The sequence below is a fragment of the Sceloporus occidentalis genome, unplaced genomic scaffold (genome assembly GCF_023333645.1).
Source record: "Sceloporus occidentalis isolate IW3139 unplaced genomic scaffold, rSceOcc1.0.p SCAF_9, whole genome shotgun sequence".
Classification (NCBI taxonomy): Eukaryota; Metazoa; Chordata; class Lepidosauria; order Squamata; family Phrynosomatidae; genus Sceloporus; species Sceloporus occidentalis.
The window spans coordinates 24333022-24361006 of NW_028316989.1; the positions used below are offsets into that span (position 1 = coordinate 24333022).

General features: G+C 44.9%; 1 protein-coding gene across 2 annotated transcripts in view; it reads right to left on the reverse strand.

Moving 5' to 3' along the window:
- Positions 1–793: 793 nt before the first annotated feature.
- Positions 794–27985, reverse strand: part of ST3GAL4 (ST3 beta-galactoside alpha-2,3-sialyltransferase 4) — a 221493-nt gene continuing 194301 nt past the window's right edge. For both annotated transcript variants that reach the window (XM_089537772.1, XM_089537773.1), the window contains 6 exons: positions 26223–26283; positions 12845–12940; positions 10972–11161; positions 9762–9905; positions 5064–5207; positions 794–3180 (listed from right to left, as the gene is read on the reverse strand). In XM_089537772.1, the coding sequence (XP_089393898.1) occupies positions 3094–3180; positions 5064–5207; positions 9762–9905; positions 10972–11161; positions 12845–12940; positions 26223–26283 (722 nt within the window). In that variant the 3' untranslated portion in view covers positions 794–3093. The remainder of the gene's footprint in view (positions 3181–5063; positions 5208–9761; positions 9906–10971; positions 11162–12844; positions 12941–26222; positions 26284–27985) is intronic.

The following is a 27985-nucleotide window of genomic DNA, read 5'->3' on the forward strand; positions in this document are numbered from 1 at the left end:
TACAGAATAAATTCAGAAGGGGAGATACACTTCCATCTTGACAAATCCCCAGGAGTCAAGAGCCAGTAAAACCCCACCAGCCGGGGAGAGGACAAAGCCTCCCCGTTCTTTCCTTGGTGTGCAAAGGTTCTGAACAAAGAGGAAAGGATATTCCACAATATTTTAAAATGTACTTACACTGATGTTACCAAGGCTATACTAGCATAGGTCACCTCCAGGATTCTGGTCTTTGCCTCCTGCTGTTTGAAAATGTATGTTGCCTCTTCACACTTTATGATTTCTAATGTTAAAAAACCACTGACAATAGTTGCTGGCAGTGAAAAATGTAAATTAACTTGACTATCAAAGGGCTTGGAAATTTCTTTACAAGAAGGAGAAACACTTTCAGGTATAATCTACATATATTATATAATTTAGAAGATGGGCTTTGATTGATCACTTGCAAAATATATATCTAGATACATATTCAACCAAGTCCTGGCTGAAAGAGGTCATTCTTTCTGATTATCCTTGAGCTTCCCTTTGGTGATGATCCTCCTGTGGATAAAAACCTGTTCTTAGCCAAATGAAAACACTATGTATTCCACCACAGCAATAATTAGTGCCTTGTTCCCAGCATCTCTATAGATGGGACATGTTTGTGGGGAGGGGAATAGTCGTCGTCCCCTTCGTATGGGTCTTTGAACCAACTGAAGGCTTGCAACACCCTGAAAAAGATGGTACACCACAAAAGATGGTACCTCTTTACCATCAAACTGAATGAACTTGCCCAAACCACAAGAAAAAATTCATCTGAAATAACAACTTTGTTTTATTTATGATTTATAAGGGTAGCTTTAAATTAAATTTATTAAATTACTTAACAACGAACTGCAGTATCACTTAATAAGGAAAAAAATAGAAGTCATGGGAGTCAAATCCCCTTGGAACCACAACTTTCAAGCTCTCTTTCTCCTTACCTGCAAGGAACAATCTGAATTTCCAGGATAAACCAGCCCCTGTGTTTATGTCCTCTGGGTATTCTTACAGACTATACTATGGACAACCAACTATCTTCAGGGCAATAGAAGTGATGGCCTAAGCTATTGGAGGTAGTGTTCCTGGCAAGGCCCAGAAAGTTGGGTGCTTGCAGTCATGACTAAGGCACATTATTTGCTCATGCAAAGTATGGTGATGGTCTACTGAGAATGTATTTCATCATCTGTCTCACTTTGTGTTCTCCCCCTTTATGAATGAAAAAGGTTCCAGATTCTGCAGTAGTCAATTCAGACTTTTAACAAGGAACAAGTGCACTTAAGGGACATAAATACACCTCGATCCTAAAACAGGAATGATAAGAAGGAAATGAACATATTGGTTGGCATCCTATTAGTGACATATGCAAATATAAGTTGCACTATGCATGCAGAATAACTTTTCAGCTGATGGCATGTAAGTGGAGTTGCACGCTTGAGGCTGTTGTGCATAGGGTAGCACATTAAAGTTCAAAGAGTGAACATTGTTTCTATGCCTTGCCTTTGCACACTGCGATTATGCAATGGGTTGTCAACTCTGACGATTAACCACTGATCTACATACAATTTGCCACATTGTTATTCAGCACAGAAATTGCATAATGTTAACAATGCCAGCAGATATTTCTGCTACACTGAAGCAATGTAGGCTCTTGACTCTTACGGCCTACACAAAACCAGAAATATTAGAGAACAGCCTCTGCCAAGCATTGCTCTTGTGCCCATGATAGGAAGTTAAATCCAACCTGGGGCCCATTTCTGAAATAACTGGACCAACCCGCTCCACTTGCCTAAATAAAGAGGCAGTTTACTTTAAATTCATTCCACTTTCATCCCACTTTTAACCCCTGATCAGTTGTGATGGCAAATCTTTTCTATATACTGGAAAAGGCAGACAAAGGTGCTGTGTAGTCTTAGGTTCAATTACTGAGAAACACTATTTTGGTTCCTTCTCTCTACAAGGAGCACTTCTCAACTCCTTCAGGGAGCACATGTTTTACTTGTAGAAAGCCCAGGTTTATTCTCTTGCATCTACAGAAAGGGTCAGGAAAGCCTCCTTCCCAAACCCTGGAAAGCGTCTTCCAGTCTGTTGAAACGTTTGGGCTAGATAGATCAATGGCATGACTCAGTATGAGGCACGTTCCTGTATTTTCTCCCTTCCTTTGTATTGTAATCTTATTCCGGCAGGGATGTAACTCCCATATACTGGAGGAAAGAAGCCTAAAGTTTATATTGAAAAACAGGTTTGGACAGAGAAAGAAAGAGATTAAACATACACTCACAAATACACACATCCTTCACAGAAGGAGAATTACTTTCAGCCAAGTGCCTGGAAAAACCAAGCGTTCAGTTCATCTTGAATGTTTTCAGTTAAAAAAAATTAAAAATCTAAAAAATACTGAAGGGTATTCTCCTTTTATGCTGCAGTCTCCAAAAACATAGCCAATGGAAGAGAGATAAACATGATCAACACCATCAGCTCCAGCCATCTTTCTCCTGACCATCCTAAACTCTTTTACTGCACAGGGGACATGAACCAGAACACTTTGTATTATCTTCATTATGGCAGGAAAGCAAAGATGGCTAACACCCAATAATCCACCATTCAGTTGCCTATTGCTCCACTGGGCAACAAAAGAATCAGTTACACAGACGAGTAAACAGCCGCCACTGCATCTCTCAGAGTGGGAAGGCAACAGTGATTCACGCAGCAACATGCCACAGCAGAGATGATTGGACTCCTATGGGAATGTTGCTTGCATCACTGGTGAGGCCCACAGTCAGAACTGGCTTTGGTCACTGAAACAGTACAGAAGATTTAAGGAGCTTCATTTCCTAAAAACCTTTATCTGAAGTCAAGAAAATCTTGCAGCTTTTCAGATGCAGACGACTCCATGGAGGTCACCATCAACCAAGGCCCCCTGCTCTGCTCACTGACATCCAGCTCTTTCCGGGGCCATCCACGACACGCTTCTACCCCCATCTGTCCTTTGAGCAATATTCCAGGGTCTCTGCATCAGTCAGTTTGGGGAAGAAGAGGCAACTGTGTGTGAGAAGCAGAGCAGAAGTCCATATATCATCAGAAGTAAGTGAGGTTCTTGATCAGTCCCATTTCAAGCATCTTTTTTATTGCTGATGCTTCATGTGAAACATTGTGCCCTGATGTCTGTAAAACAAGATGACAGAAATCCATTAGCCCATACAGCATTGTGGCTTGTGCTTGAAGTAACTAAACAGACCCCGAAAGAGACAAAATAGTAAGGTCAAATGCATCATAGAACTGCAAGTTCATCTTGCTCAATGCAGTATCTACATTCTAGGATGCAACTTTAGCATCTCTGACAGATGTCTTCCTTTGCTTAGTTATATACACAGCAAAAGAAAACCTAGTAGTTCTGATTGCTCCAATACCAAACATCTCTTCTCATTGGGAAGATTATCCTAATATTTAGCCAAAAATCTCTTCCCCACAATTTCCACCAATTGGTTCAAGACTTGCTCTCTAGATCAATTGAGGACAATTCTGTTCTCCTGTGTAACAGCCATTAGAAGCTCACGACTGGCAGGTTGGGCAATCCCAAACTTTTGGCATGACCACCTTGCTGAGACCATGTGCCACAACTGAAGGCAGTTGCCTTGAGTCTCTTTAACCTTTTCTCCTCCAAGCTAAATATCCCCATGTCTTTCGACTGTTCCTCACAGGACTTGGTTTCTAGAACTCTCAATGTTCTGATCACTTTCTCCTGGACACACTCCCTTTGTCAATGTCCTTCTACTAATATGTGTCCAGAAAGAATCTGCTGGATGTCTGTCTCTGCTGGTATCTTTGGACAGGTTGTTCTGCACAGCTGACCAAGCTACAAAGCCCATCTTCTTCCCTTCTCAATAGGGCTTGCCAGGTTCAATATGGGATAGAGCTCGTGTAGCTTCAATATTTAGCAGATCTTCAATCCAGAAGACTTACTGTAAGGTTCCATCAGGCACAACTTGAACACACATCTCCTCTATCACCTTGCCCCTTTATCTGGTGCAGCCCTTCCCCAGCAGAGTGGTTGGTGGAAAGTGGGGTGGAGGGAGGAACAGTGGCAGCAAAGTACCTAGATCCATCCCTATAGTTGGATACACAGCAATGACAGCAGTATCCAGAACTTCCTGAAGACTCTGGGAAGATACAGAGGCTGTCTACTGCTGCATGTTCATCTATGGAAGCGGTGGGCAACGGTTGAAGGGGAGGGGGATACATTAGGGCGCCCCCAAGACCTTGGTGGGCCAAGTACCTGCTGCACTCAGTACTGCAAAAAACAAAAAACAAAAATAACCCACCAATTTATTTGCCCTCACATGCCTTCGATGGAATCAGGGAGCATTTTCACCATGTTTTGGGGCCTTTTTAAAAAAAAAACAAACTTCCTGTTTCAAAAAAAGACCTTTCTTGGCCTAAATAGGCCCAAGGTGGCATCAACATGTCATGGAAATGCTCCCCTCATCCTTCAGAGGAAATGGGGGGTGGGTTGAGGGTTTGAATTGTATATTTTAACTTTGTAAGCCACCCCGATTGCTTTTTGTAGAGAGGCGGGATATAAATAATAATAATTATTATTATTATTATTATTATTATTTGAGGATCATTTTAAAAAAAAAAACATTTTATTGCAAAAAAACCCAAAAACAAACCCAAAACCCAGAATTGAGCAACTGGCCTCTGGGGAGTGGGGCTTGGGAGCACTAAACATGGTAGAAATGACTGCCAGCCCCTTAGAAGGCTTTTGGCGGCATTCTTGATATTTAACCATTGTTTGAAGTGGGCTTAATATGTTAATTATGTAGGTTCCAAGACTGCAAATCAGTTTTCTGTTAGAAATAAAACTGGAAATTGTAGGGAAGGTGTAGAGAAAACCTGCTAGTCTGCCAGAGAATGTAAAAGAGCTGTGGATATGAGCAAAAGGATTATTCATATTTTGTCTTATTGAGCTAAAGCATGATCATCCATACACTCTCTGCCTGAGCAGCATCATGCAGCATTTGACAAGAGAAGAAGTTGTTACTCACAGCCATAGACTTCACAGTGATTTGTTCATAGTAGTGTATAGACTGCTTCTTGTTGGCAGAGTCTGGGTATCCGAAGCCTGCAATATGGACCATGTCGCAGAAGTGCAAGGCTAATGTGATAGCTACCAATCCTGTGGTTGGTTTCTAAAGAAAAGCAACACGACAGACTGTTTCTCTCCTATACATGAGTGGTACTTTATACAGCCTTTATAAAGAATGAGTTCAACTCCACACAGACACCAAATGAGCATTTATTTTCAAATACTCCCTCTCTTAATTCTGCCTTCACATTCCACAAAGTCATACTTATTCTTCTATTATTATTAACACCCTTTGGTAAAAAAAGGAAGAGCAGTGTTGAAACATACTCCCATACATTGCTACCACTTATGAAATTGTGGATTAATTGTCTTAATGGGTATGATTGTCAGCAACTCATCTGAGCCCTATAGCCAATGCTGGCATATGGCAGAGTAAGCTGGCAAATTCAGAAACGTGGTTCTCAGTACTCAGTTGCGATAACAGCAGCTGGATGTCTTCCAGGAACTGAAGAAATGCAGGAACCTCTGGGGACTCTCAGCAACCGATGCCAGGCTTCAGCTGATAAATGACCAGACAAGCCAAGTCTCCCAAAGTGCTTTATTTACAGTGCTATAATACAGATCACAAACGAATACCAACTCCTACTACAACCCACACAGCAATCACTGGAAGCCCCTGAGTTTATATAGCCTTCAGACCATGCAGTCTCCCAAACCCAGTGACTTCCTGTGTTACATTCTAAAGTGACCTCCTGTGCAATCCAGCTAGATGTTTCATCAGCCAGGCATAGGTGCACACAGGCATCAGGGTGTCCTTGAGGCTATGAGCATCAGCTGTGCTTGATCAGCCTTGTCCTTCCAGTGCTGGATGCTCATGGTCAGACACATCTGGCAGGTGTCAAGTTAGAGAAGACTAAGTTAAATCATCCAAGGAGATTTAAAGTAGATTTACTTACTCTACCATAGGGGAAATAAAATAAATTATCCAGATCGCCCATCCTCCCAAAAGCCTCTACAAAATGGCCCCGGTCCACCTTTCGCTCTCACAGCATTCCTGTGAGATAGATTATGGTAGCAGATAATTTTTGTCACCAAGTGACTTGAGAATTTCCTAAGTGACTGGGGATTTGAACTTGGCTTCCTTTAGTCTTGGTCCAGAACTCTAGCTGCTACATCATTCTGCTCCTGCGTCAAGAAATGATCAACCTAGAAACCTGTCACAAGTTATTCAAATCACATTTTCTTAACTGGCTTAACAGTATCTTCTTGCTTGGATTACAGTCGACCCCCCATATTCATGGTCTTGAAATTCATGGTCTTGATTATTCACAAGATCAAGGCTGCTAGCCTGAGCATTCCTTCTCCCTCTCCCTCCTGGGCTTTTCTCTTCAGGAGAAAAATCCCAGGAGCCAATTCTCTTTCTTTCCTGGCCGGCCAGGCAGCGATCCAGCTGGGAAAAGGAAAAGGAGCATCTATACTTCCAGGATCCGTTTCCTGCCCCATCGCTCCCTGAGCTGTCCAAAGGGAGGGCAATGGGGCAGGCAAAGGGAGGAAAAGGATCCTTCCCCCCCAGGACTCCTTCCCAGGCTGATCGCTTCCTGAGCAGTGCAGACAGCGAATTAACTGGGAAAGACACTTGGGGGGATGGAGGCTCCTCTTCCTTTTCCCTGCCCCATTGCCTCCTGTGGAAGGAAGCAATGGGAGAGGGCTGGGAAAGGGGCAGGGCACCAGTTAAAGAGATGGGAGGATGGGACAAAAGGAGTACAAGTACCTGCTCCTCTTTCCCCCATCCACCCTTCCCTTTAACTGGCTTCTGAGTGGGTGGGGTGGAGTTGTTCGCAATTTTTCCATATTCACGGGGGTCTCATTACCCTAACCCAAGTGAATATGGAGGGAGGACTGTATTATTTTTTTGGCTGGATGGCCATGTGCTGTGGATGCTTTGATTGTGATTTCCTGCATGGCAGAATGGGGTTGGACTGGATGGCCGTTGAGGTCTCTTCCAACTCTATGATTCTAGAAGAGGAGTAATTAAGTACTGAAAATCCTACTCTTGGGCCCTTGAACAACCTTAGCTCTCATTATGATCTCTGAGGATGTTTTAAAAAACAGAAATACCATGAATTGCCTACATACCTTACAAACACAGTACTAAATACTTAATGAAGATAATATAGCCAATGAAGCTGAAAGTATCAGATGCTTCACTCTGTTCTTTATTAACAATGACTAACTATGTCTGTGGTGGTTCTATGAGGCAGTTGCACAACCTTGGAGAAATGTAGTTTCATACACTTTTCTCAGGACATTTTAAATGTCAGCCATAAAAATGAAGGAGTGGTTGAAAGGTTTTCATGGAAACAATAAAAGTGATTGGGCAAGCAAGGGCAAAGATAAAGTATGCCAGCTGGAAAGAAAACTGCACTGAATATAAAAAACAGGGCTGTGTCTGGAAATGAGATAAACTAAAGCCTAGTTCTCTCTGAGACTGCAAATGAGTGTCCAGGTTGTGCCACATTGGGGGCCCTTTCACACTACACAGTTATAATGCTATGATTCCACTTTAACTGCTGTGGCTGCATCCTATGGAATCCAGGGATTTCTAGTCTGGTGAGGCACTAGAGCTCCAAATCCCCTTCTTAAACTGCAAGTTCTAGGATTTCACAGAATGGGAGCATAGGCCTTTTAACACTATAAAATGATAGCACTATGATTCCACTTTAACTGCCATGGCTGTGTCTTATGCAATTCTGGGATATGTAGTCTGGTGAGATTGTTTTAAAATAATAATTTTTATTGGTGCATTAACAAAACACTTATTTGACAATTACAGTATTAGTCAACATACAAAAAGGAAACAAAGAAACGAAAGACAAAACAAAACAAAAACAAAACAAAAACAAATAGAAACAAAACCTCAAAACCCCTACAATAGTACAACCCACCCGCCCACCACCTGGAGAGATATTAGAGCTCTCTGGCTGAGGATTCTAAATACTGTATTATATGCTCATGTATAAGTCTCAAAATTTTAGTTAAAAATTGACCCCAAAAACCTAGGTCGACTTATCCATGGGTCAATGCAAATACTATACTAAAACTCTTATTAAAAAAGGAACTATCCCCTGATTAAAGGCAAGAGTGCAATCTGTCCTGAAAGCACAGGCCTCCCTCTACTCTCTCTTCCATCCAGCCTTTAGTGTGAGCCAAAATGCCTGCCATAATATTGTAGGTTCTTTGACACTGTTTTCCTTTGCTTCATCATTTAGATCCTTTGTTGCATGTCCCTAAGTTTTACCCTTGACTTATCCAAGGGTCGTATCAATATCCATAATTTTGCCCCCAAAACCCGCCCTCAACTTATACATGACTATATACCTTATATAGTCCAGTAAATAAGGTAACAACATTTTGTTTATTTAATTTATATCCTGCCTTTCTCCTAATATGGTAGCCATAAAATCTGATTTTATTACTGCTTGTCAGAGAGAATCAGATATGCAGAAATTCAAAATAGAATTAATAAACAAACAATTTATGCATTTGTAATGGATGAGATTATATTAGATAGAATCATAGAGCTGGAAGAGACTGCAAGGGCCATCCAGTCCAACCCCATTCTGCCATGCAGGAAATCTCCATCAAAGCATCCCCACTGACAGATGGCCATCCAGCCTCTGCTTAAAGACAGCCTCCAAGGAGGGAGACCCCCCTACACTCAGAGGAAGGAGTATGTTCCTCTGTCAGACAGCCCTTACTGTCAGGAAGTTCCTCCTAATGATGAGCTGAAATCTCTTTTCCTGGAGCTTGTATCCATTGTTCCTTTGGGTCCTATTCTCTGGAGCAGCAGAAAACAAGCTTACTCCCTCCTCAATATGACATCCCTTCAAATATTTGAACAGGGCTATCATATCACTTCTTAACCTTCTCTTCTCCAGGCTAAACATCCCTGGCTCCCTAAGTTGTTCCTCATAGGGCATGGTTTCCAGACCCTTCACCATTTTAGTCACCCTCCTTTGGACACGCTCCAGTTTCTCAATGTCCTTTCTGAATTGTGGTGCCCAGAACTGGACACAATATTCCAGGTTGGGCCTGACCAGAGCAGAATAGATAGAAAATTAGCATTCTATCCCTACATGAAAAATGTTCATAGATGCTGCATTTTAGCTGGAAAGGAATTCTTAGCAATGTGAGCCATATTAGGCTGTCTGTGATCAAATTTGTAGATGCAGTCTTTTTAATATCTCAAGTCATGCAGAGTCAGAGAGGGCACTAGCTTCAGGGCACCAACCCTGGAGAAGGGGGTCTTTTAACTCCATCCCTCTTCTGCCATTTCCCCTAATGAAATCCTACCTGCACTTCTGCTCTGAAACCAATCTATTCTCTACCCTAGCACTCATTTTAAGTTTGGAATAAAGACAGCTGGAGAGATAGCTACCAATTGCCCATCTTGTATATACATTGGCCAAAGATATCTTGGTGCCTAAACAAGGGAAGGAATACTATTTCACAGGTGAGAGAAGAGTAGCACAACTTGATAACTTCCAGAGAAAATAGAAGTGCACATTTGAGGAGTGGAGTCTCAAACCCTTTATCCATATAATGTCTCTTTGTATTCTCTCTTTTTATGTGTCTTTGATATATCTCACCCTCTTACCTGTTTAAACTTCCTCAGCTGCTTCATTGGTATATTAAGCAATTTAGCAGCAGTAATTTCCATAAAATATGGATTCAGGATTCTCACTTGCTCAGGATTTGCATCCCAGATTAATGGAGGCTGTTTCCAGAAGCCCTTTCGAATCTAAGAAAAGGATAAACATGAAAAGGTCAGTTGTGTATTCTTCTCACGAACCCATGTTGAAACAAGAGCTGAGTAAATCACTGAGGAAATAGGAAAGTAAGACTAAAAAACCTCCAATCAATTTCAACAGAGGTGTTTGGGTATTACCCCTTGCAAACTTATTTCTCTTGCTGGACTGGATTTCTTTCTCTCCTTCTCCACATCTTAAGGCTGCTCAGAGATAATAACACTTCTGAGCAACAAAGAATAGTCCTTCTTTTCCAAAACATTTTGAACAGCTGCTGCAAACATGTCCATCCACAAAATCACTCTGGTCGGTAGGTTAGTCTTCTCATTTTATATATGGGGAAACTACCTGAGCAGAATATATCATGTCCACAGCTATCACATGTGACCATAGCAGAAACACTGAATCTTAAAATTAGTCCAACAGGAATACACAACTAAAGCATTCCAAAAATAATGCTTTCCAATCTCTGTTTAAAGACTGTTTAAAGATGAAGAGTCCACTACCTTCTGAGGCAATCTATTCCACTTGTAAAACAGCTCTTACAGTAATACACACACACACACGTTGTTGCTGTGTGCCTTCAAGTCATTGCCAACTTATGGTGGCCCTATCATGGGGTTTTCTTGGTATGTTTCTTCAAACGTGGTTTCCCATTGCCATCCTCTAGACTGAGAGAGTGTTCCTTGCCCAAGGCCACAAAGTGGGTTTCCATGGCTGAGCTGAGATTCAAACCCTGGTTTCCAGAGTCTGAGTCTAACACTCAAACCATTACACCAGGCTGGCTTATTCATATGAAGACAGAAATATAATATATTAGAAACTGAACCCACTGGTTTGTATTTCCAGCCTATGGAGCAGCAAAAAAACAAGCTGGCTCAGCACTGGTCTTCCAGACCCAAGTCCAAAACACAATCCACAGTGCTATGTGAGAATTTATACTGATATCCTTCTGAGGTTTCCAGCACACATAAGCTCTAGACTTTCTTTCTTTAGAAATAAAGCACTGAGAAGAGAGTATTGTCCAGATACGCTGTTCCTGACCTCCCAATAACTTACTCTCTTCTTATCATGGAGAATTGTTTCCATCCACAGGAAATCCATGGGTTTGAATGCCACGAGCACCAGCAATGTGTTTGGGTTATTTTCGGTTTGGGGGTTAAAGTGTGCTGATTCTGGATAGAAGAGCCGCATAGTGGTTTTGGAGCCCACATCATGTTCATAACCATGGACAGGAGCATTGTTCAACCTAGGATGTTGGAAGAAGTTACACAGTGAGGCAAAGGCAGAAACACACATAACCCAGGAGTATTTCTGAGCCTTTCTTCAAAAACTGGACTATTTTAGAAAAATCATTGGCGGGATACAAACGGGCAGGGGAAGACGTCTTGGAGGTGTATTCTGCTGAATACGGAGCCTCCAGACCGCCCACCCCGGGGGCGTGGCTCAGGAGATGGGGCTTCCACATGGGGGGCAGTGAAGACGCCTCACCTGGGGCCGTTTCTGACCCGCAGTTTCCAAACCGCCACCTCGGAGAACGCTGCAAAGAGAGAGGCAGCTTCCTCACGGGCGGCCAAAAACGGGGCTTTTTTTTTTCCTTTGCCGGCTGGCGGATGCGCAGCTGCAGCAGAAAGCCTATGGGCACATTTAAAGTGCCCAAGCCCCTTTAAAACTTTTTTCCCCGCTCTGCCCAAGAACAATGGTGGTCTCCTGCCAGCTGGTGATCAGCTGGTGTTGGCATCCTTGCCCGCTTGCACTTTGCCAGTGTCACCAGCATCATGGATGCCTCCTCTCCTTTGGTCCCCGCGCTCCTGCTGAATCTGCAATGCACAGCCACAGCTGTCGCCGCTGCCACCGCTGTCCCCCTGCCATCCCCCATCACCTCCCTTGTACATATGTAAATATTTACAGTTTTAGGGGTTTTTATTGTTAGGTGAAAATGGCACAGGAATGTGTGTAGGGGCTCACTTTAAAGTCCAAACTTTCCAAGCAGCGCATGCGTACATGTTGCTCTAGGGTTAGGGTTAGGGTTAGGGTTAGGGTTACGGTTACGAGTCTTAAAATGCGCTGCAGCTGTGCTGCAGCTTCCACACCTGCATGGCAGCTGACGCTGCAATTAAAGCCTGACTGCAAACTGCGCATGTTCCAGGACCCCGACTCATTATGCGACGCAGCAGACACGGAGCTTTTAAATGGGCAACTTAAATTAGCGGCGTAGCAATTCTGGCGTACCGGTGCAGCAGCTTACAGACGGAGCTGCGCAGCTGCGCATCAAACGGAAAAGAAGCGGAGAAAAGCAGCACCTTTTTAATGCCGCCTCTTCCCGCTTGGGGCGTGCGGGGGGCGTGTTCATGGCGGCATTCAGGTAAGGCCCGTCTGAAGGCTCTACCTTCATGACGTCATGAATACACCCCTTTTTGCCCGTCTGTATCCCGCCATTGAGATGCTAGTAAAAACTCTGCACTGAATTTTCTCCACTTGAAAAAACACACACAGAGCTGTCCTGTGTATCTCATGCTTTTCACCATCCCATTATTGCTGTTGGTGGGAACAAGAAAGGAAAAAAATGTGCCAGAGGTCTATATGTTAAGGAAGAATTGATCCATAGTATACAATTACAGCACTTTACTACTTTAACTGACATGGTTCCATCACATGGAATCCTGGGATTCGTAGTTTCATAAGCTACTTGGAGTTCTCTGCCAGTGACCTCTAACGCAGTATTTCCAGGGATTGCACTAAAGAATTTTAAGAACCTTGCACTAAAACTACAAATCCCAGGATTCCATAGGAGGGAGCCATGACAGTTAAATTCATATCACACTGCTATAATTGTGCAGCGTTGATACAACCCTAGTTGCATCTAAATAAATTCACTGTGTCCAAGAGAATTAGTTCCTCTGAAGATCACAAATCATGGGCATTTCAATACCTGATCACAACATCGTATTTGTTAATGACATCTCCCATAGAGCTGTTTCTGAGTCGGTGACCATTCCCTACAACTGCACATTTCCGGCACTTCAAACTGCAAAGGAGAAATGGAAGATATTAAATTACAGATCATCAGACAAAGAAGAAAAATTTTAAGAGGTAGGCTAAGCAGATAATCACATTCCTGTGAGGAGGAGGAAGGCTTGTTCTCTGCTGCCTTGGAAGGTAAAACTAGGTCAGATGGTTTCAAGTTACAAGACGGCAGATTTTGACTGAAATTAGAATAAACATCTTGACAGAAGAGCGGTTGTGATGCCCTGTTTCTATCTAACTCAATAACCAAGCTTCATGGTTGAACCAGAAAGCGTTTATTGCAGCAGATCAGAACAGAAAACCATTTCTTGCCAGAACAGTTGGCCCTTCTTATACATGAATTCAAGCATCCATGGTTTGAAAATGTTCAAAAAAAGTATACATTTACCTTGTGATATGTTTGTTTTCAGAGATGGAGGTGGAGGAATCCTCAATCGAGTTAGTTCTCTTTTCTCGCTCCAATAGGCAGGGATTAGAGATTTGCAGGTGATGCCACTGGAGGAAACACCCCCACCCCCCGTGTCTCCAGTTGTTGATATAGCCAAAGTCCATAACTCTCTTTTAACACTAATATCTAGCTAGGTTAATAGTCAAACTATGGCGGGTTATAGACTGCCCATTTGGGGCGGTCTGCACCCGCCCCTTTCCCCGGTGTATCGGGGCCTCAGCATGCAGAGCGGCAGCCGCTGAGGCCCCGATCCGCCGCTTTTCAGGCTGCGGGGAAGCAGCAAAACGCCGCTTTCCCGCAGCCTGAAAAGGGGTATCCCTGGGGCTTCAAGCCCCAAGGACACCCCGCAGTGGCGGGGAGAAGGAGAAAGGGGCCGCTTGGCCCCTTTCTCTTTTAGTCTGCTGGGCGCAGCCGTCTGAAAGCTGCGCCCAGCGGACTAAACCAGGAAGGAGCTCAGAAACAGAGCTCCTTCCTGCTCCGTGTTCAGGGCGCACTAAGCGGCCTGGCGCGGAGCAAGGACGTCACGTCCGCGCCGCCCCGTCTAGAGGCGGCGTGGCCGTGACGTCCTCACGGCGGCGGCCATATGGAAGGGCCGCCACCGCCCTTTTGTAATCCTAGTGCGTGCTCGTCACGCACTAAAGTGCCGGTCTGTAACCGGCCCATATAATGCTTAATTAATGCATAACCCCACCCTATCTACAACCGAAGCATCACTTCAGTTCTAGGAGGCTAGGATTCCTCCGCCTCAATTGCTGAAAACAAACATATCACTAGGTAAGCCAATGTTCATTTTTCCAGTGATGGAGGGGAGGAATCCTCAATCGGGATATGCCAAAATTATCAAGCTATGGGCGGGAGAACTGATAATGGCAACTAGACAACTGTTTGAAGGACTCGCCTACCAAATGACGCTTCCGCAGATTGGAATACATCGAGAGGGTAATGGCAGACAAATGTGGAAGGGGAGACCCATGTGGCAGCCTTAAAGATATCCAGCAATGGAGCATTGGTGGAGAGAGCAGCTCAAGAGCAGTGATAGCCTGTGGCACGGATGAGTTGTCTGAGTTGTAGCACTTGGATATGCAGTCTCATATCCATCTAGATAGTGTTGACAAGGAGACTTTTTTGGCCTTCAATGAAGAACGAAAGGAGACAAACAGGCAGTCAGAGCTGCGAAAATGGTGTGTGGACTTGATGTAAATCCGAAGAGCCCTGCGGACATCTAGCGTGTGCCAGGTTTTCTCCAACTCCTTTTTAGGGTTGGGGCAGAAAGACAGCAAAATAATCTCTTGAGACCTGTGGAATGTAGAATTAAACTTAGGAATAAAGGTTGGGTCTAGACATAATACCACAGAGTCATCTCTAAAGGAACAGAGCTCCGTTCTGACCAACAAGGCTCCTAGCTCCAATATTCTCCTGGTGGAGGTGATAGCTACAACTTGGATAACGGTGAACTGTGCAAGGGCCAAGTAGCATGGCTGCCCTCAATAATTTTTTGACATAAGGGTAAGATGACATGCGATTTGACAGCTTAACAGGCAAAGCCAACGTGATTGCTGATATTTGTCTTTTTAGGGTGTTAGGCTTGAGACCTTTGTCGAGGCCTTGTTGAAGGTAGAGGAGAAGATCGCCTACAGAGAATAAGGATGAGGATATGTTATTTGATTTACACCAAGATGTGAAGTTGCGGTAAGTATATTCATAAATCTTTCTTGTTGAGGGTCTCCTGGACTAGATGATGGTTTCTGCGACCTGAGGGTTTATGCCATCTTTTAACAGAATGAGGCTCCATGCGTGAAGATTGAGCCATTGTGGGCCTGGATGGAATATCTGGCTCTATGACAGTAGGTCTGGATGAAGAGGAAGCTTGATTTTGTCTTAGGCCAGAGTTAAGATTTCTGGGAACCAGGCCTTTCTTGGCCAACGAGGGGCAACCAATATCAGTACTGATCTTTCACTTCTTAGCTTTAGTAGGCATCTGGTGATCAACGGGATCGGGGGGAAGGCATACTCTAGACTGTTTGGCCATGATGCATCTCTTCTAAGCCCTGAGATGGGAATCAAGAGAAGAATCTTGGCAGCTGATTATTTATCAGAGATACAAACAGGTCCACTTTGGACATTCCCAGAGTCCGGGATATCAGCTGGAAGACCTCTGGGTGGAGATGCCATTCTGCCTGGTCTATGCCCCTTCTGCTGAGCCAATCTGTTCAGGATTCCTCTTATGTGTTCGGCTCTTAGGTTGTTTTCTGACCAATTTAGTAGTCTCTTGGCTTCTTGCATCAGTGAACGTGATCTTGTCCTGCCCTCTTTGTTGACATGAGCCTTTGCTGTGATGTTGTCTGTTCTGACCAGAAGGTTGGCATTGGTCACCAGATGGGTGAGGACATGAAGAGCCAGGCGTATTGCTATTAGCTCTAGCCCACTGATGCTGTGGAATTGTTCGTGATCATTCCACTTGCCTTGGGCCACTTGTGTGTTGCGAGTGGCGCCCCACTCATGTAGGCTTGCATCTGTGGTTATCTGGACCTGTTGGTGTTGCCAAATTGGGTGTCCCATATGAATCCGAGTGGACATCCACCATCATAGTGAGCTCTTTACACTTTGAGGTATGTGGACCCTTGTGTGTCTCTTCATGATGATCGTCTGTTGAAGTGGAAGTAGCAGCCATTGCAATTCTCTTGAGTGGAATCGAGCCCATGGGACACAGGGCATGGCTGATATCATAAGTTCCTGTAGCCTTGCAATGAGTAATAGGTCTGCCATGGTGAAGGTAGGATGGAGACTATTAGGTCTTGAATGGTCTTTATCCTTTCCAGAGGGAGGGACACGGCTCCCTTCATAGTGTCCATCAAGGTACCTAAGTGCAGAATTGACTGGGGAGGGAGAAGGTGGCTCTTCCCATGATTTACTAGAAAACCATGGAGAGACAATGAGTCTAAAACAGTGTTTACAGTGTTGGAGGCCTGTCAATGAGAAGGAGCAGCAATCAATAAATCGTCTAAATACGGGAAGACCCTGAAGCCTTCAGTGTGCGACTAAGGCTATCATCAGTTTGGTGAATAGCCTCAGGGCTGATGAGAGGCCAAATGGGAAGGCCTTGTATTGGAAGTGGAGTTTGTTGTAAAAAGAAAATATCTGCAGTGTGATGGATGTATTGGGACATGTAGATACACCTCAGTTAGGTCAAGTGAGGCCATGTAGGCTCAGGGTTTTAGTGACTCTAGTAACAGACCCGTGTATGCTCAAGTCCCATTAAATATAATGACATAGCAAAATGGTGTCCCTTATAAGAAATGAAAAATCAAGGTAAATTTATACTTTTTTGGGACATTTTCAAACCGTGTATGCTTGAATCCGTGTCTTTAGAGTCTCTATCCTGAAATGACATTTTCAGATGTTCTTGTTGACTCTTTTTAAATCCAGAACTGACCTCCATGACTTGTCCTTTTTGGGCATGATAAACAGAATCAAGTAACAACCCTTGTATATCTCTGGTGGTGGAACCTGTTCGATCTCCCCTATGTGTAGAAGGTGATCAATGGCCTCCAACATCAGGAGGTGTTTGTGTGGATGCTTCGACTTTGGTGAGACTGTGAAGTGATCGTGGGGTGGGTGAATAAAATTATCCAGTAGCCCTCTGAGATTGTCGACAATACCCATTTGTCTGAGATGGTGGTCTCCCAGATTGGTGGAATGTTGTAGTCTGGCCCCCACCAGGTTGGACAGCCAGTCAGGATAGCTGATTGGAGCCCTGTTTTCCAGAATTGGAGGATTCAGGGTTGTTGGAGGCATTTTTCCCAAAGCCGAACAGACTGCGACTGTTGATTTGGAGAATATCTTTAATCAGACCATTGTTAGCCTTTTTGTAGTCTGGGTGGTGGCCACCAGATGTCGCCCTTCTTTTATTGGCAGCCTTGCAGTGATCAGATTTGGTGGTCCTTTTCCCACCACTTTTAACTGTTTAATAAATAAATAATAAATTAAGCTTTTATTTCTACCCCGCTTTTTGTTAAAACAATCAAAGCGGCTTACAATGTTAAAAGAATACAACGGTTTTGAGCTGTTTGTGGGACCTAGATGTAAATTTGTCCCTTTCGTTTGTGGGAATGGCCTCCGAGAATGACCTGGTTGGCACTGAGAATGAGGAAGACTGCGCCTGGTGGGGGGAACCCTGGCACCCCATGATGGTGTTTTATTGAGGTTATGGGAGGAGGTGGGCTGAGTTGCGGGCAGCAAGCTGGGTGGGCCCTGGGGTTGGAGTGGGGAAGAGGCACTGGTCTGGCCCGCAATGATTGACTCCTGCATGGCGATTATGGAGGCCAAAGGGGAGGAAATCTCTGGTGGGAGGGTGAAGGATGCCAGACGGGCTCAACTGCCTGTGCCACCCCTTCCCAATCTCGGGAAGGGAGAGAGTGGCATGGTGTATCTGGGCCCAGAGACAAGGGTTCATCCTCCTCCAGCCGCACCGCTCTGGGAGTCCCCGCTTGAGCTGTGGTTCTGGCTCGCTGTGGGTCCCTCTCAAACTGCAAAGATTCCCCGGGCATGCTGGGGCTCTCCTCCACCTCCTCCAATGTAGAATTCCTGGCTTCACTATCTATTCTTGCACTCAGGGAAAAAGGGGGGGGGGAGGAAGGAGAGAGAGGTAAAATCTTTTTTTTTTTTTTGGAGAAGGAAGGAAAGAGAGAATCAAGGAACGAGTTAATTGGAGCGAGGCAGGAACAAGACTGGAGACACAGGGGGCGTTCCCTCCAATGACGTCACCTGCAAGTCTTTAGTCCCTGCCTGTTGGAGCAAAAAGAGGGAACTGACCTGATTGAGGATTCCTCCCCTCCATCGCTGGAAAACTGCAGTTATAGTCTGTGTCTTTTTTAAATCACTAGATCTACGTAAATCCCAGTTTGAGTTTGTAACACTATGTATTGCATTTTTCATTCTTGTATTTGACTATTTAATCCTTTCTACTTGTCGCTAAATATAATTGTTTTAGTCTCTTATGGCATCATGATAGTATATGTATTCAGGTTTATAGCTGTTGTGTTTAAGATGAGAAAAAGAATGAAAACATCTTTGTACATTCAAGTCTGTATTATAATAAGCCCCCCCCCAAAAAAAAAGAGTGTGTGTTTAAGTATGTTAATATAACATGACAGGTGCTTTCCCACTATTAGGCCCAGCACCCACTCACAACATAAGAACCAACTTTAGAACAGGAGCTACTTCTAGAATAACAAGAACAATAACCAAAAATAAAACAAAGACATAGGAGTTTATCAGACTCAAGTTTTGGACCCTGCAATTGCGCCAAGGAAGTGTAAAGAACGTTGCGAAATGACTGTTTCGCGCAATGTCTTACCACATTGCTTGCTTTTCCGTCATTCCCCCGTAATGTTATGTTAGCGCTACAATTGCATGAAAGTTGCGATTTGTGTGATGCGAAACCATGCTTAGCGGAACTGTCTACTACACCAGCGCCTTCCGTTTCTGTCGAGCATTTCGCATCAAAATCCTTGCGCATGCCCTTTGGAGGCTTTGGTAGCATTATGACCTTTGTGCTTCCGGGGGAGTGAGGGGGTCCCCCCCATCTTTAGGGTCCTATTTAGCGGAGGGGAGGGGGAGAAGGAAAGAGCCGAAGGAAAAAGGGGAATCTGGATGCAAAGGATGACAGAAGGCAAAAGGGGAAATCAGGGTGGCTTTTGGTGTGGGGGGGAGTGGAGAAAGTGATAGAGGAGGAGGAGGAGGAGGAGGAGGGAGCCGCCGTGGGAAGAAGGGAGCCACGGAGGGCATCCTATAATGGAGCAGGAGGAGGAGGATGAAGGACCCAGGGCAGCTCAGAGGGAGGTGAGGGTCGGAGGAAGGAAGAGGAGGAGGAGGAGGATTGCCCAGGGAAATAGGGCTGTGGAGAGAAGCTGGGAATGTGGGGAAATGGATGCAGCAGGAGCAGCCTCTTTTGACAATTTATGCACATGATTTTTGGGGTGCTTGCTTTCTTCTTGCTCCTGGAACTTAAGCGCCATTATTATTGTTGTTAGTATTATTATTATTGTTTGTGTTATATGCAGGTGCTACAGTCAGAAGAATGCCTGCGCTGCATTTCCATTTTATTCCCAACTGATTCCATGGGTCAGTTGGAACTGACAGGTCACTCTGTCTCAGCCTCAGTGGAAGGCAATGGCAAAGTGTAAGCAGGAGGAAAGGGGGCAGTTCAGGTCAGGTCAAAGGCAGGGCATGAACAGAGCTCCCATCAGGCACTTTCCTCCCTTTTTAAAACTATTTTTGACAAAATGAGCGCATGTTTTGTTATGTTTTTTTGCTTAGGAATATGTGTGTGTGTGTGTGTGTGTGTGTGTGTGTGTGTGTATTTGACCTTTGCAACAGTATCCCTTTGCTGGAAGTCAGCTAATAAAAGTGAAAGGGAACAATAAAAGGGCACTTTTTCCCTTGGAGTGATTTTTAGTTATTTTTTCATTATTTTTATTAATAAATATATACACCCCTGTCTTGATTTTTAGTTATTTTTTCAAATAAATAACCTCACGGCTTGGAGGTTCCCTTTTTCTCTCAGCGCTGCCACTCTTTGGATGACCTTTTGGGGTCCCTGACATTTGCAGCCTCCTAGGTGTTCATGCAGGGCAGTGGAATGGGGCTGGAATGGATGACCCTTAGGGGCCCCTTACATTTGCAGCCTCCTAGGTGTTCATGCAGGGCAGAGGAATGGGGCTGGAATGGATGACCCTTAGGGGCCCCTGACATTTGCAGCCTCCTAGGTGTTCATGCAGGGCAGAGGAATGGGGCTGGAATGGATGACCCTTAGGGGCCCCTGACATTTGCAGCCTCCTAGGTGTTCATGCAGGGCAGAGGAATGGGGCTGGAATGGATGACCCTTAGGGGCCCCTGACATTTGCAGCCTCCTAGGTGTTCATGCAGGGCAGAGGAATGGGGCTGGAATGGATGACCCTTAGGGGCCCCTGACATTTGCAGCCTCCTAGGTGTTCATGCAGGGCAGAGGAATGGGGCTGGAATGGATGACCCTTAGGGGCCCCTGACATTTGCAGCCTCCTAGGTGTTCTTGCAGGGCAGAGTAATGGGGCTGGAATGGATGACCCTTAGGGACCCCTGGCATTTGCAGCCTCCTAGGTGTTCATGCAGGGCAGAGGAATGGGGCTGGAATGGATGACCCTTAGGGACCCCTGACATTTGCAGCCTCTTAGGTGTTCTTGCAGGACAGAGGAATGGGGCTGGAATGGATGACCCTTAGGTCCCTTATTTTTTTCATTATTTTTATTATTAAATAAAATGGAATGGATGACCCCTAGGGGCCCCTTTCATTTGCAGCCTCCTAGGTGTCCATGCAGGACAGAGGAATGGGGCAGCCTCCTAGGTGTCCATGCTGGAAAGAGGAATGGGGCTGGAATGGATGACCCCTGGGGGTACCTTACATTGGAAGCCTCCTAGGTGTTCATGCAAGACAGAGCCACCCCCCCTCCCCAGGGGTTGTCCTGGAAAAGGAAGGCCACCGGAAGGGAATGGGGTGAAAAAGCAGCCCTGCATCATGGGAACTTTGCAATCAGTAACTTTAGTGTTGCGTTGCGCTGCTGCCTACCACACCAAACCATTTTGCAACACATTTCGCAAGATAACGGGAGACCATGGCCTGGCTTCCACTTTTGCCCGCAATGCCCAAAAAGGGGAGGAATGACGCTTAAACTACGGGAGCGTTGCGCAATGGGCTCCCATAGAAATGAATGGCGTCTGGAAGAACATCGCACTTTCACGTTATTGCGCAACGTTGGTGACGCTAACATTGTGCGATAGGCAGTGAAAATCGCCAAAAACTCGCGTCTGATAAACTCCATAGTCATGTTAGTCTGTAGAATCAATACATAGAGACATCTTGTCTTGAGACTGACTAAAAGAAAGAAATTGGCAGCATGAGCTTCCATAGACTTCAGTTTACTTCCTCAGATACATTTGGTGGAGATCCTGTACAAAAATAAAACAATACAACCCACGGATGAGGGAACCTGCATAAGGGACCCTGACACTAGTTCGGCAATGGAATCACTGCCACAGTGAGGTCCCCTTCCTCAGATTTCTGGATAGCTACCTGCTGAGAATGCTTTAAGTGGAGATCCTGCACTGAGCAGGGGGTTGGACCTCAATAACCCATGGGGACTCCTTCCAACATGACGGTTTGGCTCCCTTTATTGAATCAATCCAGCTGTAATTGCCTATGATACCTAACTGGAAATGATACTTCATAGGAGATGCTAAGAATGATGATTGAGAACTCTTGACAGTTTGGATGGTTTCATGGAGTTTAGGACCACCATTTCCATTGACTGTTTAGGTGTGAGAATTGAGAACCTCAGGCTAATGATCCACAACCAACTTAATGTAAAACAAGAAAGTTTATTGTAAGATGCACAGTAGAAGTACCCACAAGCACGTCTTTGCAGAATCTGAAGGCACAAGGAAAAGTTCCCACTTTAAAACCCCACTCAGGAATCAATCAGCATGGCAACCAGCCACCTTACAGTTGAAGAACCGTTACAGTTTATCCCACATTCCAAACCCCTTAGCAGGGCCCCATCCACAAGCCAAGCCTCACCCTTAATATTCCACCTTACTTTCCCAACCCCCAACACTATACAATATTTCAACACAGAGAACTATCTAGATCAATATATATATTAAACATACAACAGTGATCATATATGAGCTGAATACATGAAGTGAATATTAAATAACTGGATATGTCCAATATTATACTTGATCTTAACTGGTTCTGACATTAGGGTTGTTATATATGATTTCCACCAACTGTGATATCTAACTGGAAATTATATATAACAATTCTGACTTATAGCCATTATTGGTCCTAACAACCCTGACTTCATCTAAACCCCTTTTAAAGTTGGCCAAGTCCTTCATTCTTAGCAGAGGCATCACTAGGGAGGTGTGTGTGTGTGGGGGGGGGGGGGGTCAGAGAGGGGTGTCACCTGTTGGGGTGGTACATCTGTTGGGACTGACATGGCTACTGGGTGATCGAGAAAGGCTGTTCCCTTTCTCACTCACCCAGCAGCCACCCTGTACCCTAAACAGGCCTTCTGAAGGCTGCAGCGCTGCCTGTCTTAGTAATGGCAGCTGTTGCAGGGGCAGTGCCTTCAGGATCTGCCACTGGAGGATTCTGAAGGTCTTTTCAGGGTGGCACAGAATGGGCATCCTGAAGGCCACAGCACCATCCTCCTGAGTCAGGGGTTCCCAACCTGGGGGTCGCTCGACCCTTTCTTGGGGGTCGCCAGGTTGGGATTCACACTCCCTCCCCCCCTTTTCCCCTGCGGGTGCTGGCGCTAACACCAGCACCCACAAGGAGAAGGGGACGGGGTCGCTTCCTTCCCTTCCCTTCTCATCACGGGTGCCATCGAAGGCACCCGTGAGGAGAAGGGGATGAGGATGGGGTTGCCTCCTTCCCTGCTCCTCACGGATGCCATTGAAGGCACCTGCGAGGAGAATGGAAAAGGGCCAGGGTCGCCTCCTTCCCTTCCCTTCTCCTCTCGGGTGCCATCAAAGGCACCCGCAAGGAGAAGGGGACAAGGACGGGGCCGTCTCCTCCCCTTCCCTTCTCCTCGCGGGTGCCATCAAAGGCACCTGCGAGGAAAAGGGGACAGAGATGGGCCACCTCCCCCTCTTGTGCTTCTCCCCGCAGGTGCCAGGCACCCGCGAGGAGAAGGGAACAAGGACGGGACTGCAAACCCCAACGGCCTTTGCGGCTGGAAGTCCCGCCCCTTCTTCCCCGGTGGCCTCCCTGATTGGTTGGCAGGCCAGGAAGGGGCGGGACATCCGGTCACAAGGCCTGCTGGGGCTTGTAGGCAGTAAAAAGTCCCGCCCCTTCCTCGCCTCCCAACCAATGAGGGAGGTCGTGGGCGGGACTTTCGCCCGCAATGGGGGTCACGGCCCAATAAAGGTTGGGAACCGCTGTCCTAAGTAGTGGACTTGGTGGGTGGGGAGGAAGCCAACAATCTCCCTCCTCTGCTGCATTGCCTGACACTAACCTCAGCAACGCCACTGATTCTTAGCATCTCCTGTTGAAAGAAACAGGTTGCAAGTGTCTAGAAAGTTATTTCTTGGAAGCCTAGAGAATCTGGGGCTGCAATAATGTGGTATTCCTAAAACTCTCCTAATATATTCTAAAGAGTAAAGATATACAACTGAGCACTAAAGTTAGAATCTGTCAGTCCATGTATTCCCCATGTATGGATCATGTATGGATGTGAAAACTGGGTGGTGAAGAAAGCAGATAAAAAGAAAATCATTTCATCTGAGATGTGGTGCTGGAGATGAGTGCTGAGAATACTGTGGACAGCCAAAGGCAAACAAATGAGTCCTTGAACCTAGAGCAATTCTGAATCCTCCCTAGAAGCCAAGATTGACTACATTGAGGCTGCCATACTTTGGTCACATCATGAGGGCATGAATCATAGGAAAAGACAATAATGTTAGGAAAGGTAGAAGGCAGTAGAAAAAGAGGAAGACTGCACGCCACATGGCTAGACTCAATTAAGGTGGTCATGTACCTGAATCTACAAGACAAGTGGAGCTGTAGAGGGAATGGATGCTTGGAGACATCTCGCCCACAGGGTCGCCCTGACTCAAGGTGGACTCAAGGGCAGTCAAGATTTTTGTCAGTCCAGGACTCTTCTCATCAGGGTTTCTTGATACTCAAAAAACATGTTTCTTGTCAAAACTTTTTAATATAGTCAGCCCTCAGCATCGGTGGGTTAGCTTAAAATGCTGTAACTGACTTCCAAATAGTTTATTTGATTTTCTTGTCAACAGACATCTCACTCTGACTCAGTGCCATGATTTCTTCTCCAGAAGCAACAGTTGGGATTATGGATTACAAACTCCTGGATCAAGAACAGCAGTCAGGGAGTCAGTCAAATAAGAAAGTGCATGGCAGGAGGTGCTGGGCGACTTCTTTCTATCAGGACCCTGACAGGCAAATTGTGCTCTGAAGGAAGCTGACTGACGAATGGGTAAAAAAAATCAAAGAACTGAAGTAAAGAGGAACTAAGCCTGATTGGAATGCTGGTTAAAGATGTTCTGATGTTTAAGTTGGAGATGAGACAAGAGAGTTTGTGTTTGGGATGTTTTTGTTTAGAGAGAGTAGAAGATGAGGAGTGAAACATCAGTAGTGGAACTCAGGCCTCACATGTAGAATGGAGATGAACAGTGTGAAGCACTGAGAAGATTGTGAAGTCGAAGGCTTTCATGGCTGGCATCCATAGTTTTTTGTGGGTATTTCGGGGGGGCTCTGTAGCCATGTTCTATAAGAGTTTCTTCCTGAGGTTTTGCCAGCATCTGTGGCTGGCATCTTCAGAGAATGCTAACCTGGAAGAGAATGGGTATATACTGTCTGACCCTGGGTGAGGAGGAGTGATTCCCCTGTTAATCTGTGCATTGTTCTGTTGTTGATGGCCTCCTCAGGGTAGGAGGATATGCAAAAGAGGATTAGAGTCAGCTAACTGGTGATCACTGTCTGCTGGGAAAGCCTCTGATCCTGAGTGGTTTCTCATTTGAGAATATTGAGACTATTGTTGGACTTCAGCTCCCAACAGCCCTAGCCAGCAAAGCCAGTTGTGAGGAATTCTATGACCTGCAGTTCAATAATGTCTGGAGGACTGAAATTTGTCCAGCCCAATGGAGAAGGTCACAGGTTTCATTTCATTTGTAACTATGCTATGTTGCTGGGGGTGGGGAATTATTGCATTGAAAGGAAAAGTTGAAATAGGTACACATTGCCTTTTGGTCAGACATGTTAGGAGCCATCTGTCTAGAAGTTGTCTTAGATGACTGTCCTGATGTTGGACTGCAACTCTCCTCAGTCCTAACCAGCATAGCCAATGGTGGGGGATTGTGGGAAGTATAGTCCCAAAACATCTAGAAAGTCACGGTGCCCATCTCTACTTTAGGCAATAAGAGGGCTAGGTAGCCACATAATCTGACATGAAGTGAGGCAGCATCCTAGATTTCCAGTGTTCAGGTTTGAAAGAATTGCCATTCTTAGGATATACACAGGTAAGTAGGTTTAGAAGAGATTTGCATTTTTAAAAATGAAACAATGAATCTTCCTGGTCAGAATTCCAGCCATCCATATTCAATTCCATCCTGCCCTAGTTTTCCATCTCCCCAATAAGACAGCATTTCATGCTTCCTAAGCATGCTTAGTCCTCACTGAGATGGATTTTTGTAGGTTTTGAAGCTTTTTAAAAATGTACATAATAAAACCCTGGTTTTCTCCCGATCCCATGCTGCCTAAGCACTTTTCTGCATTGGATACACAAGCCATGTCATTCAAACATCACAAACAGAAGAGATGATACTGCTTCTGATGGGTGAGATCTTCATCCAGCTCAGTACCATCTACTCTGACTCATGACCCCAGAGTTGCTTTATCTCAGAAAAACAACTGTGGCAGATTCAGGGGCTACTGTCATATTTTGGGATCCCCTGGGGACTGTATGGAATATCCAAAAACACACAGTGGCCAGAAGTCCATCTCTGGATCTCAAAAGAGATCTCTTGATGTTAAACAGTACAGGGAGGCCTTGAAACCTACTGAAAAAGTAAATTGTTGCACCTGGAGTCTTTCTTGAGCAGCAGTTCCTCCTCTTCTTTGGGGCAGAAAAAAATCATGGTAGTGATTTGGAAGGTTTTGAGGACCACAAAAACGTCTTTGGAGTGTGCCAAACTTTGCCCATCCCTATTTTAATTGGAGATGCTGAGGCTTAAAAATCTCAAAAGAACAGCAGAATGGATGAACTTTTATTACCTTTGTACGCTTTCAGGAAGAGAGTAACTTGTGACAGCCAAGAGCCGGAGGAGTATTTCCTCTGGAAAAAGGAACAAAGGCAGCAATTAATGAGGCTGATCCATATTGTGTCAATATAGATATTGGTAAACATTAAGAACATAACAGAAGTCAGATGTGCATCATGTGGCCAGTCAGATGCCCCTGGGAAGCCCACATGCCATGTATTAGCAACAGTAAGAGAGAGATAACTGCTTTTAGCACACTGTTATTAAACAGAATGTCTTATGACATAAAAAACACAGTGCATGGTAAAAGAAAGCAAACACACACCTGACTGAGGCTCTTCAAATGGATCCAAAAAGCTGAACCAGAATGCAGCTCTCATTGTGGCTTGTTTTTCCCCCAACTACAGTGAGCAGACTGAGCACATATGCAAACATGCAAACAAGCCAAGGAGTATTCTGAAAGAAAACTTTCTGTGGCAGGGTACATACTGCCCAAAAAGGGCGGCCTGCCAGCACCTGGTTTTCCACCGGAGGGAAGCCTCAGCCGCCAAACAGCGGGACTTCCCGTCGGCGGAAAAAGAACCCGCAAAAAGCGGGTTCTTTCTACACCACGATGGCAGCGTAACAAGTGCGCCACAGTGCGTCACTGGCATACCCATTGTGCAAGTGCCTCGCCATTTGTACAAGGCACCGCCATTTTGATGCCCTCGTCATGTGCGAGGGCTGCGGGGCATCTGGAAGTGCCGCCCTGAGGCGACCCTCGCATGTGACGAGGGCGTCCTTTCCGGCCCATCTGGACCGGGCCTGTCTTTTCTTTCAGTCCAAACTCTTCTGAGTTTATGAGAGGCTAGAACTTCCAAAAACTGCTAAATTCAATAGATTATAGCTGAAACATTAGAACAGAACAGAAAAAATACTGAATTTCTTGGGACAGGGAGATATTCTTGTTATCTGCCATCAAATCAAATTCAGCTTTCAGTGACATTATGAATAAGCAGACTCCAAGTCAGCTTGTTATAAACTACTCTGCTCAGGTCTTGCAAGCTCAGAGCCATAACTTACTTGATTCCATTTGTTCACCTATAATGTTGTCTGCCTCTTTCCCTAATGTCTGCCATTTTACCAAAAATTGTTGTCTTTTCTAATGAGTCCTGACATACCACAATGATATGCTGAGTGAGATATTCTAGGTGATAAAAGATTTGCCTATTTAGACCATGTAAATATTAATCCAAGCATGATAGATAGCATAAAAAATTCATAGATATGTACTGTAGAGCCTTCTCTGTTGTGACACTCCAGATACAGAATGCTCTAACAACAACAACAACCAACAGTACATGCTTTATAGACTGTAGCAAAACATTTGACTGCATAGATCACAAAAAACTATGGAAGGCTCTTAAAAACATGGAAGTATCACTACATCTGAGTGTGTGATGAGAAATCTATACTTAGGGCAAGAGACCACTGTTAGAGCAGAATACGGAGAAACAGAATGGTTCCCAAATGGCAAAGGGGTCAAGCAAGGTGGCATTCTATCACCTTTTTCTTCAACTGCAGTATGCAGAGAACATCTTACGAAGAAAAGGCTTGGACACAGAAGGAGGAAGAGTGAAGATAGGAGGAAGGAATGTCCACAATCTAAGATATGCAGATGACACCACACTGCTAGCAGAAAACACCACAGACTTGGAACAACTATTAAGGAAGGTTAAGGAAGGAAGTGCAAAAACAGGTCTACTGCTGAACACAAAGAAAAAATAATGACTATGT